The 16,228-nt window shown below is 40.9% G+C and overlaps 1 protein-coding gene across 1 annotated transcript in view; it reads right to left on the bottom strand.

Moving 5' to 3' along the window:
* The window catches only part of EIF2AK4 (eukaryotic translation initiation factor 2 alpha kinase 4), a 106,935-nt gene that overhangs the window by 20,857 nt on the left and 69,850 nt on the right, over positions 1-16,228 (bottom strand). Inside the window, exons 21-28 of the mRNA XM_025390492.1 lie at positions 15,495-15,731; positions 13,625-13,700; positions 13,099-13,220; positions 9,641-9,690; positions 8,509-8,677; positions 6,705-6,821; positions 5,077-5,142; positions 4-174 (exon numbers count right to left, since the gene is read on the bottom strand). Of these exons, the coding sequence (XP_025246277.1) occupies positions 4-174; positions 5,077-5,142; positions 6,705-6,821; positions 8,509-8,677; positions 9,641-9,690; positions 13,099-13,220; positions 13,625-13,700; positions 15,495-15,731 (1,008 nt within the window). The remainder of the gene's footprint in view (positions 1-3; positions 175-5,076; positions 5,143-6,704; positions 6,822-8,508; positions 8,678-9,640; positions 9,691-13,098; positions 13,221-13,624; positions 13,701-15,494; positions 15,732-16,228) is intronic.

Here is a 16,228-nt window from a genome sequence, read left to right as displayed (position 1 = left end):
AACCTGTAACTTGATGCCGAGTTTCTTCAACAGTCCAACAACCTCCTCTAGGTCTTTTAAGCCATACTTCACCAACTGCGCAATACCTGTTTTCTGTTTTATTAATGAATTGATTGTTGGCATTAGATCTTGCAAATCTCCCTTCTGTTCAATAAACTTGTAGAGTCGACACAGCTGGAAAGCAAAGGGGCACAGTTAGCTGCCCATCCATGGCAGGGGAAGACTCCCTTTGCACCGACTGTGTGCACCTGCAGGAGCGGGAGCACATGGGACCATACGATTATCTTTGTGGTCAAAGACTATTTTAGCCTTTGCTACAATCCTGACTAAGGATTATCCTCTTCCAACAACTCGAAAGCATCTTGCGGGAATGCTTTAGACACATACTCACGGTTCACTTTTATTCAGATACATTTACTCACACTTAATGCTGACTCAGCAAAGTAGACCCTGGCACTAGCAGAGCTTCCATTATCTATTTTCAGGCCAGTATTTTTCCTCTTTACCTTTCTCATTCTCATGAATTCCTGTTACCGCAGGCATACACATGGGGGGACAAGGAGGCAGAGTCTGACTTGTTTTAATTCAGAATTAGCTAGAAATTCCCTTCCTTGGCTTGAATCCTTCCTATTTGCAACCTTGAGATGTCTTCTCCTGTGGGCAGCCTCCTGATCCTCCCCCCTTCCTTCTCCTCCCACCTGGATGCCAGATCCTGGCTCTCACCAGCTGTACTCATTGACTGCCCAAGAAGAGGGCAGTGCAGGAAACAACCATAGTCATGAAGCCAGAAAGAAAACTCACAGCAGCTAAAGTAGAAATTATTAAGAAACAAAATTATAGCCATTTTAAGACTGTAGGCAAGTAGAACCTACTTCATCCATAAATTGGCACATGAAAACTAAGGGCTGAATGAAGGCTAAGCTTGACATAGCTTAATCTTAGAGTTAATCATAAATCACTTAAATTTTTAAAAAATCCAAAAAATGTTAAAGCCTCCTATAATCTTGATATGGTTTTGCTGTGTCCCTACCCAAATCTCATCTTGATTGTAGCTCCCACAATTCCCATGTGTCATGGGAGGGATCCAGTGGGAGGTAATTGAATCATGTGGGCAGGTCCCTCCCATGATAGTCTCATGATAGTGAATAAGTCTCACAAGAGCTGATGGCTTTATAAAGAGGAATCTCCCTGCACAAGTTCTCTCTCTTTGCCTGCTGCCAACCATGTAAGACATGACTTGTTCCTCCTTGCTCTCCACCATGATTGTGAGCCCTCCTAAGCCACATGGAACTGTGAGTCCATTAAACCTCTTTCCTTTATAAATTACCCAGTCTCGTGTATGTCTTTATTAGCAGCACAAGAGCAGACTAATACAGTGAATTGGTACTGGTAGAGTGGGGCACTGCTGTAAAGATACCCAAAAATATGGAAGTGACTTTGGAACTGGTTGGAACAGTTTGGAGGGCTCAGAAGAAGACAGGAAAATGTGGGAAAGTCTGGAACTTCCTAGAGACTTGTTGAATGGCTTTGACCAAAATGCTGATAATGATATGGTCAATGAAATCCAGGCTGAGGTGGTCTTAGATGGAGACGAGGAACGTGTTAGGAACTGAAGTAAAGGTGATTCTTGCTATGTTTTAGCAAAGAGACTGGCAGCATTTTGCCCCTGCCCTAGAGATTTGTGGAATTTTAAACTTGAGGGAGATGATTTTGGGTATCTGGCAGAAAAAATTTCTAAGCAACAAAGCATCAAGAGGTGACTTGGGTGCTGTTAAGAGCTTTCAATTTTAAAAGGAAAACAGACCATATAAGTTCAAAAAATTTGCAGCCTGACGATGAGATAGAAAACCCCATTTTCTGAGAAATTCAAGCCAGCTGCAGAAATTTGCATAAGTAACAAGGAGCCAAATGTTAATCACCAAAACAACGGGGAAAATGTCTCCAGCGCATGTCAGAGGTCTTCATGGCAGGCCCTCCCATCACAGGCCTGGAGGCCTAGGAGGAAAAAATGGTTTCATGGGCTGGGCCCAGGGCCCCTCCGCTCTCTGTAGCTTAGGGACTTGGTGCCCTGTGTCTAAGCTGCTCCACCTATGGCTAAAAGGGGCCAAGGTACAGCTCAGACTGCTGCTTCAGAGGTTGCAAGCCCCAAGCCTTGGCAGCTTCCATGTGGTGTTGAGCCTGCAGGTGCACAGAAAACAAGAATTGAGGTTTGGAACCTCCACCTAGATTTCAGAGGATGTATGGAAATGCTTGGATGCCCAGGCAGAAGTTTGCTGCAGGGGTGGGGCCCTTATGGAGAACCTCTGCCTACCCCTGGCATCAGCGTCACCTGGATGTGACACATGGAGTCAAAGGAGACCATTTTGGAGCTCTAAGATTTGACTGTCCCGCTGGATTCTGTACTTGCATGGGACCTTTAGCCCCTTTGTTTTGGCCAATTTCTCCCATTTGGAATGGGTGTATTTATCCAATGCCTGTACCCTCATTGTATTCAGGAAGTAACTAACTTGTTTTTGAGTTTACAGGCTCATAGGCAGAAGGGACTTGCCTTGTCTCAGATAAGACTTTGGACTGTGGACTTCTGAGTTAATGCTGAAATGAGTTAAGACTTTTGGGGACTGTCAGGAAGGCATGATTGGTTTTGAAATGTGAGGACATGAAATTTGGGAGGGGCCATGGGTGGAATGATATGATTTGGCTGTGTCCCCATCCAAATTTCACCTTGAACTGTAGCTCCCACAATTCCCTTGTGTCACGGGAGGGACCCAGTGGGAGGTAATTGAATCATGGGGGTGGGTCTTTCCCATGCTGGTCTTGTGATAGTGAATAAGTCTCATGAGATCTGATGGTTTTATAAAGAGGAGTTCCCCTGCACAAGTTCTCTCTCTTTGCCTTCTGCTATTCATATAAGACATGACTTGCTCCTCCTTGCCTTCCACCATGATTGTGAGGTCTCCCCAGCCATGTGGAACTGGGAGTCCATTAAACCTCTTCCCTTTATAAATTACCCACTCTCGGATATATCTTTATTAGCAGTGTGAGAACAGACTAATACAAATCTGCTTACTATATTAAAGATAAAAATTTTGGCTGGGTTCAATGGCTCACGCCTGCAATCCCTCTATAAAAAAGAAAAAAAAATTAACTGGGAGGCTGAGGCAGAAAGATCTCTTGAGCCCAAGAGCTTGAGGTTACAGTGAACTATGATTGTGCCACTATAATTCAGCCTGTGTGACAGTGCAAGACCCTATCTCAAAAAAAAAAAAAAAAAAAAAAATTTAAAATCATGTATTTAAAATATTTTTTAAGAAAATAAAAATGATTTCTTCTCTATAAATTTGAACATTAAATTACCCCAATAATAAACTATCAGAAGCACTGAAGTCAGTGTCTCCAGATTTTGATCCTCACCCTATCATCAACTAACTCCATGTGACTCAGGACAAATCACAACATCTCTTTGGGCCTCAGGTGTCTCATTTGTGAAATAAGAGGACTGGGTCAGATATGTGACACTCTTTGGCAATATTTCTACTCCCCTTCCTAATACCCTTACAGTACATTTCAAAATAATCAAAGTACCAAATGCCTTTATTAGATACTATTTTTCTGTTTTTAAATGAATCAAACACATGTCTAATTAATGCTTAGCATCATCAAATAACCAGTGGTTAGAGATTTAACAAAAAGAAAAGTTGACATATGAACAACCAATGTGGTTATTACATCCAAATGTATATTTATAAGACTTTCTTAAAAAAAAAAGACGTTCTGAAATGTGACTTTAGTTCAATTAACCTTTTGGGTTGGAAACTTTGGGTATAGAATCATTGAACTGGGTAGTCTTGTGCAGATTCTCTGTGCTATTTACACATGGGACTATTTCTGCACATAGGTGTGTGCTATGTACATGTTCAGATTATATGTAAATACTGTATATTGTTCTTCATATTTGGATATTTAGCTGTTGGGTTACTTTGCATATCATTACTATCTCCCCCGATATTAAATATTTAAGATTTAACCTGGCTCAATTTTCAGAACTCCTAGTGCTATGCATCTGGTTTAGTTTCCCTACCTGCAAAGGGGTGATTTCTTTGAACTGTGGTTTCTGTGTGCCCTTTGAAAGTTGTTTTACAGAGTTGAGGGCAGATACGTGCTGCGCATATCCCCTTGTGGCTTTTTAAAGGCCAATAGGAACTAAGAACTGAATGCAGTCTTTGGACTCCTCTTTGTATCCCTGCCACTGTGCCTGTCACACTGTAGGTGTCCGAAAGATTGAGTGACTCTGTCTTCCCTATGTACAATCATATTTTAATCTATCCCATATGTGAATTTTGCTGATCAACACAAGATCATATAATTGAGTGTCAGACAAGAGGCTAGAAGGGTTCTGGGAAATTAAAAAAAAAAACTTTTCTTATTTAAATATTCAGGAAAATGTACAAAATCCCTGTTGTCTTCTGTTGTTCAGCTACTCAATTAAGTGTGGGTTACTGTACCAAAGATCTGGGATCAATCTGATGCCTATGGAGAGAATATGACCAAACTGTTTACTCCATAAGATCTCCCTTACTGATGATGGGATCAAATGTAAGATTTTAAGATTAAGAGACATACCAGAAAAGCAAGAGCTTTATTTCAACTCTGAGGAGTTAGAAGACATGGAGGTAGGGGAAGGGTAGCTCCCCAGATGAATTTGCAGAATTCTGTGCCTCCTTCTAGTCCCGTATAATCTAATTCAAAAGAGGACAACTGGTATTAGGTCTGTTCAGCAGGAGGCTCTACCAGGCACAGTTCTATAAGGGGTGTCAAAGAAAAGTATTTGCTGATCAAGAAAGAGCAGGATGATTACAGCATATCAAGAAGAAGCATGGAGAGACACTCTTTGATCACAGCATTAGTTTCTCCCTTCTAAGCCCAGAGGTTGCCATGGTACCTAACACTCAAGGGGAAAACCGCATCTGCGAGGCAGTAGGAAGCGCTGCTACCCTACTGCAACGAGAATTTGGTGACATTTTCTGGTATCACAAAATTACAGAGAAAGCTGTAATAATACCATTAGAAGGTACTTACACTATTAGAAGACAAAGACAGATTACAAAATTTAGCTTCCACTTCTCTCCTCGTCAGCTTCTCTGTCTAATGTGGAAGAAAAAGGTAACAATGAGAGTCGCCAAATGTGGTCCTGAACAAGACACAATTTCCAGGCTAATTCTGAGAATTACAGCCTTCATTTTGAACAAACTGCTCCTAATGGTACAGAATAGATTTAATTCTGTGATTAGAAAATGTTTTTCCCCCAATTCACATGAAACCATAATTAACTTATTGTAAAATCTGAAAAACCGTCACATAAAAGAATTAAAAGGGGAAAGTTGTACTTGCTGAATGGTGAGATGACCCAGATCTGGACAGGCTTAATGAGGGCATTTGTTTGGGCAGGGAGGGAGTCATTTTGCTCTGGGCTCCCCTAACAAAGGCCAGGCTCTGGGCATTTCATCCCATGCTGGCAGATGTGCTGTAGCCGTGGGACATGAATCAGTAAGAGCTGAAGCCCCTCGCACAATCCCTGGGGTTTCTGCCAGTGTCCGACTGACATCATATTGTATCTGTCACTGACAAATAGCAGCAGAGCTTTAGGGGGAGTAAAGAACCACTAAGAAACAAGCAGTAAGTTCTGGGCCATTGATATGTACCTGCCAGATGAAAGAAAAGCTAGTTAATCCTTTTGGTGTATTAAAAACAATAAGCCATTATGTAAGGACTTCCACTACTCTGTCTTAACCATAGACTTTCTGGCACTGTTAGTTCTTACATCTCCTGGATGCCTCTTATTCAATATGAAAACAAAACTTAACATGAAAAGATATTAGAAAACCTAAGCATTCACTTCCATCCTAGCATCGTAATATAACACTAATTCATATTTTCAATGCATCCCCCTCCAAGCTCTGTACCTGCACATATACTATAAAGTAATGAATACTATGATGTGACTAAATTAGGGAAGAGTAACTGGAGGTACCATAGCCTCAGTCCCACAGGGAGGAGGTGGTAAATGAGGCCCCGCCAGAGGTCGAAGCCATTCTCCCCTAATTCAATCAATGCAAATCTACACATGACTTTACTGATAAGCACAGGAAGACTGGAAGAATCAGGAGCAAGGCGCACTGTTTATCTTAACACGAACAGTCACTCTTCTTGGTCGCTGTAAAGGAAAGGTAATAGCAGCACTAGTGTGAGAGTGAAGTGAGTGCATCCATCAGAGGAACTCAGAACAATGCCTAGCTCACAGAGTGGGGCTCAGTCAATGTTAACTATCTTCGAAATTATTATTGGCAAGTATCAGGACCAATTACTTAGTGATTTCTTGCCTTAATAAGTAGGTTAGTGAAGAACTTTACTATCTCACAAATTAAATAATTTGATCTTTTAAAATTAGAAGTTAGCCTTTTGAAAAACACTCCAGCGGTTATTAGTAGCACAGGGCTGAGGATGGAACAAAAGCTCAACCAATACTTGTTAACTGTTGATACAATTAAAGCCAATTGGTTCTTTCACTTTAGAGCAATGAGGGAAGGAGATAAGACTCCCAATTCAGTTTCATGGCTGCATCGGTAAGAAAATCATCAGGAATTATTGTCATTATTTTTCAACATCAAGGTATTCTCTTTCAACATCGTAAGTAATTAAATGCTTACCACAGCATCATACAGAATAATGTAGACTTGACTGAGTTTGTCTTCTGGGATCCCACAGTGTAAGAGTATTGCTTTCAATAACATGGTATGGTTCAAATAAATACTGTAATTTCTTTCCTGGGATACGGAGAAAAATTACTATTTTCATTATAAAAGCAATTACTGGTATATGACCAAATCTGGAAACTTACCACCAATTTGTCATCCTAATACAATGGAAGGATTGAATTTAGCATATAGCTTCCTAGTTTATTTATTTATTTTTTTGAAACGGAGTCTCGCTCTGCTGCCCAGGCTGGAGTGCAGTGGTGAGATCTTGGCTCACTGCAAGCTCCACCTCCCGGGTTCACACCATTCTCCTGCCTCAGCCTCCCAACTAGCTGGGACTACAGGCGCCCGCCACCAGGCCTGGCTAATTTTTTGTATTTTTAGTTGAGATGGGGTTTCACCATGTTAGTCAGGATGGTCTCGATCTCCTGACCTCATGATCTGCCCGCCTCGGCCTCCCAAAGTGCTGGGAGTACAGGCGTGAGCCACCGCGCCCGGCCCTAGTTTATTTTTTTACTTACATTCTTTTTGCACTGTTATAGTCAAAGTATACTCTAAGTTAATACCATATTATATACATCCAAAATACTCAGACTGGCTGGGGTGGTGGCTCATGCCTGTGTAATCCAAGCATTTTGGGAGGCCAAGGTTGGAGGATCCCTTGAGCTCAAGAGTTCAAGACCAGCCTGGGGAACATAGGGAAACTCCATCTCTACAAAAAAAAAAAAAAAAAAAATTAGCTGGGGTCAGTGGCACATGCCTGTAGATCCAGCTATTCAACCGGCAAGGCAGGAGGGCTGCTTGTGCCTGGAAGGTAGTGGCTGCAGTGAGCCGTGATCATGTCACTGCACACCATCCTGGGAGACAGAGGGAGACACTGTCTCAAAAACAAAACAAAACAAAACAAAAACAACTCTGGTCTTCAGCTATGTTAAAAAGCCCGAGATAGTTGATTTCAAAGACAAAAGGATCTGATCCAATAGTAATTGACTCATAAGCACAGGCTGGTGGAATAGTTATCTTAACTTTTGTCCACGCAAATTGATTAATGAGTATTTACCGAGTGGTGAGCCATGTGCCAAGCTGGCTGCAATAGGGTATATGGCAAAGAGGACTCATAGGCTCTGCCCTAAAAACATATGCTCTGCTTGGAGAAAACAATGAACATAACTCCAGGTAGTACATGGCTGTCTCAGATCAAGACCTGTGAGAGTTGAGAAGAAAAGGTGGCCAACTAATCAATGAGGGTGCAGTCAGGCTTCCTGGGGAGAAAGGGCCCAAACCATGGCTAGGCAAAGACTTTCTAGACAAGGGAACATTTGACTGACGGTGGCAGGAATGACAGGGCGTGCGTGTGGGGTGGCGAGGGAAGCCTGAAAAGGGCTGGCAGCATGCAGACTTGGTGAAAAGGGAAGTTGGGGAGTGAAGAGATCGGGTATAGGATGGAGCCACTGAGGGTTCCAAACAGGGTATGAACAGGCTAAGAGCATCTTAGGAATCTTAGCCTGATATCTTGCATTTTGGAAAAATGGGTAGAGAACACCCATCCCCCAAAACAAAACCAGTTCCTGTGAAGGTAAGAGCCTGAGATGAAACTCAAAAGCCACATCATCAAGCTCTTCTCAGTTACTTTAGTAAAGATGTGATTCATCTCCAGGACAGACTGAGAAGCAGGTCTGTAGCTGTGGTTTTCCTCACCACACTTGGTGAAGAACTATAGTGGGGAATCTTGGAATGTTAAAATATGGAAAGGAACCTGAAGTGCTGGAAACTCTTGGATGATTTCATAGATAGTGTAGATAATTTCAGCAGTGGGCAGAAAGCTGTTGGTGGTAGAAGTGACAATATCAAATGCACACTCCAGAAGTTCTTTGGGATGAAATCGATCTAACTTGCGCGGCCTGAACACACGTTCTATGCAGTATCTGGAGAGAGAAACCCAGATTTCTAAGGTCATTGCTTACTAGAAAGAAATACGTATGAGAAATTGTTGAACAAGATATAAGAAACAAATATGAAAAAAAATTAATCAGTGGTATGATCAAGAGGACTGAAAGACAGATTTGCCCTGGAACACCCTTGCCTTGTGATCTAGGTTCCAATTCCCAGTTTTGCCACTATTAAGCTATGGGGCTTAAGGTTTTTTAAATGTCTGAAACAGAGATGAAATTACACCAAAAAATTTTACCTTACTGATTGCTTTCTACACAGGGATACCAACACCATAGGGCTATGATTATTAATTGTTCACTTGTAGCTAGAATAAAAACATGTAAAGAGCTTTGTTTTCAGTTGAAGAAAGGAGCTTTAAAGTAGGGTACCTCATTGACAACAATACTGCTCCAAATTATGAAGATCTCACTGTTGGACCCCTGTGGTATTTGAATGTACAGAAAGCCTTTTTTCAGGGCTAAGTGCCTGGAGGTCCTCAGTGCTCAGCGTTCCTGCTGGGTTTACTCCACTTCTCTACAAGCAGCTTTTGTTCGGTTACCTGTGTAGGCAGTCTTCACATAGAGACCATTGGCCACTTGTCCCACCAATTAAGTTTTAAAAGGGGCCATCTGTGATCATGAACAGCCAGATGTTTTTACGAAGCAACTGTTTGTGGAAATAATTAGCTATGTTGCTTGGGGACATTTAGAAGGTACAGAATAGACTGTGGGAACATGACGGTACCTACCTGCTACATTCCTTCTAATAGTCCTAGTTACCTTACAGGAAGGGGTACTGTGGCTGGGCTTCTGGATCGTATTCTAAGCTCAATATTCTGAACCCAGAATTCTTAACTGTGTAAGGATCACAGGAAATAAAATATTCTTCCTTGGTTGACAAATTATTCAACTATTTTTTCCTATGTCTACCAAATGGAATCCCCTATTGTTTCTTACCGTTTTAAATTCAATATATTATTTCTTGCCACATATCTTGCAAAAGGGATCTGAAAAATAAACAAAATATTAAAGGTCAATGTCAAAATGTGCCAGCTACCACACTCCTTTTGTTAATAATGGCTTTATTGAAACCTAACTCCTGTCCCATAGAGTTCACCCCTTTTCAAGTACGTACTTCAGTGGCTTTTAGTATATTCACTAAGTTATGCACTGCTCACCACTCACACTCCCTGAAATGTTCTTCAGTGTTTCGGTTAGTGATGGACTCTACTGCTAGATATGCCATGAACCTTATTCACTGTGGCATTTCTTAGGTTTTTTTTAAAAAGTTCACTTTTAGTTAAATATTCTCTGTGGAGCTTTTATTATGTCCAATTAAAATTAGTGCAAGTTATTTATTTATGAATTTTTAAAAAATGTCACTTTTATAGTAATGTAGTCAAAATGGGTATTCTCTCTTATGGTGAATTTCCTGATTTTCCTATCAATCTCTTAGAATAAATTCTTAACAACCACCTTCAAATAGTAACCACAACCAGTAAAACCATTGTCAGATTGCCCCAAGAGATCCAACATGGTATCATTAATACTGATGGGCCAAATTCTCAACATACGTTCACTTTTTAATGTTTTGCATTTGAATATCAGCTTATAGAACGGGAGCTGATATTTTAAAATCTGCACTGTAGTCTCCTAATATTTAGAGAATAAGAAGCTGGCTTTAAGTATAGCTATGTAAGTATTTGCACTTCTATTCTTTTTTTTTTTTTAACAAAGCGCAAATGTCTGATCTGATTTGCTGTCTATTTATCTTTACCTCAGAATAATCCCACGTCACTTTACTCACTATAAATGAAAAACAGAAGCAAGGAATGTGGAAGGAATTTCTTCTTAGATTATAAACGCAAAACCTGTTTCACCATAAGCCACATGACACAGATTTAAAAAAAAGATTCCACTCCCCCCTCCAAAAAATATGGTCGAAATGAGTGTATTCTTTGACACTTTACTCTTTGGTGACACAAACAACCTGATGTGCATGGTCATTCACACACGTGAATGTGACAAGCTCAAGTTCTGCTTTTTGGAACTTTGTGAAAATTTTTTTTTCTGAGTATCTTCCATCCTCGGTTGGATCCATGGATGCAGAACCCACCCAAGGATGTAGAGGGCCAAATGTGTGTATCTACACATATGTCAAGTGTATGCAAACACACACAGTATACCTTATATACACAGTTTTTTATTTTTTGTTTTGTTGTTGTTGTTTTTCAGACAGGGTCTTGCTCTGTCATCCAGGCTGGAGTGTAGTAGTGCAATCTCAGCTCACTGCAACCTCCATCTCCTGGGTTCAAGTGATTCTCCAGCCTCAGCCTCCTGTACACATACAGTTTTGTTTTTTTTAAAAAAACTTTTCCTTCTCTATAATAAAAATGGGATAATAGAGTTCCCTTGAAATTTACTTTTTAAAAAAAGCTAACAATATGCCACGCACATTCCTACAAATCAAGTATAAATATGGCTATATCTAAATATGTATATCTGTCCCTCAGAAATTGGTTCCAGGACTCCCCCAAGGATACCAAAATCAGTGGATGGTTAAGTTCCTGATATAAAATGACATAGCATTTGCCTACAGCCTATGCACATCCTCCTGTATACTTTAAATCATCTTTAGATTATTTATAACATCTACTACTATGCCTATACATCCCTTCTTTTGTGTGGATTCAATGCAGTGTTTAGCACATGGTAAATTCAAGTTTTGCTTGTTAGAATTTTTTTTTTTTTTCCTGAGTATTTTCCATCCACAGTTGGCTGGATATGTGGATGTGGAATCCAAAGATATGTATGAAGGGCTGACTGTATTTTCATCTTATACATATATAAAAATACATATTTGATCTATATAAAAATATAGATTGGCTGGGCATGGGGGCTCACGCCTGTAATTCCAGTATTTTGGGAGGCTGAGGCGGAAGGATCTGCTTGAGTCCAGGAGTTTGAGACCACCCTGGGCAACACAGTGACAGCCCATTTCTACAAAAAATTTGTTTTAAATTTTCTTTTTGAGACAGAGTCTTGCCTTGTTTCCCAGGCTGGAGTGCAGTGGCACAATCATGGCTCACTGCAGCCTCGACTTCCTGGGCTCAAGCAATCCTCCCGCCTTAACCTCCCAAGTAGCTGAGACCACAGGCACGAGCCACCACACTGGGCTAATTTTTAGTAAAGATGGGGTCTTCCTATGTTGCCCAGGCTGGTCTTAAACTACTGGGCTCAAGCACTCCTCCTACCTAGGCCTCCTAAAGTTCTGGAATTATAGGCATGAGCCACTGTGCCTAGTTCAATGTTCTTTTCAATAGCTCCTTAATATTCCATAATATTGTTGACAAATTATTCAACCATTTTCCTATTGATAAACAGGCAGACAGTTTTTGGCTACCTCAATAATATGGCAATTAACATCCTTTTAACATTCATATACTAATGTGTTTTTCTTTCTTTGAATAAATTGCTCAAAGTGGGATTGCTGGTTCTAAGGATAGAGAATGTGCATCAAAATTTTAAAAGTCTCATTATAAACTTTTAGGTTACGTTTCTAAAGGTTTAGCAGTCCACATTCCCATCAGCAACATATGGAAGTACCTATTTTCCTACACCCCTGTCATCTCTGGATAACATTAATTTAAAAATGTTTCCTGTCTGATGGGTGAAGTTGAGATAGCTTTGCACTTCTTTATTATTGGTGAGGTGGAACAGCTTTTCAGAAGTTTATCAGCCATGCACATTTTCTCTTCTGAGAGCTGCCTGGTTATATCCTTTGCTCATGTCTCCCCTTGTCAGTGCTTTCTGCACATGAGAGGTATTAAGCCCTTGTCTGTCACACGCATTTCATGTTTTCCTTGCTCTATCATACAGCACCACAGACAGCTTGTTAGCAGCCAACACTGTGTGAGTGAAAGACTAGTAAGACTGCTGCTGTTGTCGGGATCCCTGGGGGTCAGAAGAAAGCAGGACAGGCAAAACTCAGCATACCCAATTAGGAGAAACACTTGCTGTTAGAATAATTTAACTGTTCTAGGCATTAACATGTTAGGATGTTTACTGAAGATCTAGCCAGGAGGTTAAAAAAAACCAAACAAACTACATTTATTTGTCTGAGTGGGTGGGGTTAACCTGCTGTGGTCACTCAACACTGAGGTGCACATGTGGCACCTGCAATGCAGGGTTCCTCCAGTTCTAGAGTCATAAACACCTGTGCTATTAGGAAGGTGGAGGCATTCAGGACCAAACATTTCCTCCACTCCAATAATGCTCTCACTCTGACAACTTCCTCAAGAATACATTTCCTACAGGTGATATTTATAAGCCTAGGGAAAAAATCCTTTAACAGAGATGCCATCCTGTGACTAGATACAGCATCCTGATTGTCAGCAGTGTGTTCCCAGCCTCACCCGCAGGTCAAAAGGAAGCATCACCAGCATCCCGCTGTGGTCCATGAATAGGGCAGCTTCGTTGTGCTCATATATTTGTCTGTTTCGGGGAAGCAGTAGTGGGGTACACAACTGAACAGCTCCTACACCAAATGAGAAAAAATAGCTCATCATCAGGTTCACATTCTTCTTAGGAGGCAACCTAAAATTAACACAAACCTGACAGTTAAGTAATTGCTACTGGGACCATTGAAATCATATCAGTTTTTCTTTAGTTCTCTAAATTTATAAATAGAGAGCTCACCTAGAGTTAAGTTTGACACTTTGGTCGTATTTCTGACTCCACAAACCAATTGCATTTTAGTATCAACAGCGAGGCTGTAGCATTCAAATCAGTTTCAAAAATAAGCTTAAATTCCACATGATGTCAATTATTTATAACTGAATTTGAAAGTAAAATATGGTATGCCCAAACACTCACAGCACTTTCTAATGATGAAAAAAGTCTTACGAGAAGAAATATCATTTTTAAAAAGGGCGTACATACCATGTCTTTTAAAGATGCGGATGATGGTTTCACACACATACTGCTGCATCTTGGCTGTACGGATTGAGAAGTTGCCCTAAAACAGGACCGATTAAAACGTCATCATTGAAGGCTTATCAAACGGATCCTTTAAGATATTAACCTGTGGCTTGCAGTAGGCACTACATAGCTTATTTCCAGGTTCAAAAAAGAAGTCTCGACAAGTCCCTTCCTCTTTGAACACATCAGGGAAGAGGATACATACCTTTCATGGCCTGCTTTGGAAAGCAAGAGCTAACCTTTCAAGCAATGGGAAGGCTGCCTGGGTTCAAAGTCCAAATTCTTGGCCACATTGATACTGCCTTTCAGAGGGAGCTAATCAAATAAACACATTCTCCCTGACTCAGGAATACTGTGGCACAACGACCACCTAACAGCATCAGGCCCCTCCTACACACCAAGGTGATTCATGGCAGGCCTGTTGAGAACTACATGACATTTACATATTTTGCCAATAGCGTTCTTTTTCATTTGCTTTTGTATGATAAAAGTAGTACCATTTCACTGTAGAAAATTTAGAAACAACAGATAAGCAAAAAGACATCTATAAAAAAGTCACCTATAATCCTGCAAATATCTTTCTATAATAATATTGCCAGCCAGTTAAAACTGTGTTTGGTCTCTAAAATCTATACTGATCTCCCATAAATTTTACTATGACTTCCTCCACTACTCTATCCTTTAAAATTATATCATATTTTAAGCATACAGAAACATATAGAGAATATAACAAATACCTGTTAGCTACTCATCCAACTTTATCAATTTTTTTTTTTTTTTTTTTTGAGACAGAGTCTCACTCTGTAGCCCAGGCTGGAGTGCAGTGGCCGGATCTCAGCTCACTGCAAGCTCCACCTCCCGGGTCCACGCCATTCTCCTGCCTCAGCCTCCTGAGTAGCTGGGACTACAGGCGCCCGCCACCTCGCCCGGCTAGTTTTTTTTTTTTGTATTTTTTAGTAGAGACGGGGTTTCACCATGTTAGCCAGGATGGTCTTGATCTCCTGATCTCCCGTCTCGGCCTCCCAAAGTGCTGGGATTACAGGCTTGAGCCACCACGCCTGGCCAACAAGAACTCAAATTTTAACATTTCACTAATATGCTTCAGATTTTTTTTTTTAAAGAAATTAAATGTTAAAGTCTCCCCAAACTGGCAACCTGGCTACACTTCAGAAACTGCTTGGGAGCTTTTAACAAGATTCTGAAATGCCTCACACCTGGAGATTCTGAGCTACTAGATGGGCTATGGGACTTGGGCATCTGCCTTGTCAGAGAGTTTCTGAGATGAAGTAGATGTGCAACCAGCACTGGGAACTACTTTCTACTTCATCTAGATATGAGCTGGTTGATGCTTTTGGCTCTGGGCATTTTGGCTAGGGATCAGTCTCTAAATGCACTGTTTCTTTTTATTTGTCTTTTTTTTTTTTGTGACGGGGTCTTGCTCTGTCTCCCAGGCTGCAGTGCAGTGGCGCGATCTTGGCTCACTGCAACCTCCCTGCCTCCTGGGTTCAAGCGATTCTCCTGCCTCAGCCTCCCGAGTAGCTGGGATTACAGGTGCATGCCACCACGCCCAGCTAATTTTTGTATGCACTACTTCTTAATCTCTTGCGGGGGTAGGGAGGAGGGAAGATCAAGGACTCCTTCAAGTGGGTGATTGAAAGTATGGATCCTCTTCTCTGAATGCATATACACACGTTTTGCATGTACTTTTAGGGCCTTCCAATACCTCACATAAGAACTTATGTTGGAGGCATTAAAAGAATCTATGAGAAACTGGCTTGATCCTTTTGTGGACCAGGTGAAGCTCCCTTTGTGCAGCGTGGTTTAAGCCCACCTTCAGTATGTCGCTGTCATAGGTGTAATCGATGGCAGGAGAGATGCGTTGGGAGAAGATCTGAGCCATCATGGTGCGGTAGGCCTTCCCATCCACGTTGGTCAGCGTGTGGTGCAGCACTTCATGCAGCTCTGACTCCTCCATCTGGGGTGGGGGCAGCAGCTCACTCTTGAGCAGTTCTGTGGCTGTAGGCCGTTTTGCTGGATCATGGTTTAACAGCCAGGAGATGACGGATTTCTACAATAAAACCCAGGCACACTGCTGATGAGACGCAATGGATAAGGCTCAGCTATTCTCTGGACAAGTCAGTAGTCACTTCAGGTCAAAGAAAAGGTACCACTATTCTTTATTCTTACACTTAACTGGCATTCTGAAATTTCTGAATAGGTCATTATTTTTTCTGCTTTATTATGACAACAGAGTTGTGCAACAATGTAGTATGAACATTTCTTAAAAGGAGGCCCCTTCTTTTTATACTTTATTGTCACAAGCAAAAAAAAATCAACTCGACAACTACATAGAAGCAGAAATTAGGCCTTATAAACACACAAAATATCATATAAAAAGGTGTAAAAAGATAAAATAAATAGCTTCACATGCCTAATTTTAGTAGAAATTGTAAGGCTGCTGGAATCCTAAAAGCAATGTAAAACATCTTGTTTTAATGGTTTCTTCTCCATTTATGTTATTTGTATCGATACCATTCCCTTGAATTCTCTTGATTTATGTTACTC

This window comes from Theropithecus gelada, chromosome 7a (assembly GCF_003255815.1).
Source record: "Theropithecus gelada isolate Dixy chromosome 7a, Tgel_1.0, whole genome shotgun sequence".
NCBI lineage: Eukaryota > Metazoa > Chordata > Mammalia > Primates > Cercopithecidae > Theropithecus > Theropithecus gelada.
Note: the sequence above shows the minus strand (reverse complement) of the source record. Positions and strands in the feature narration are given on the sequence as shown.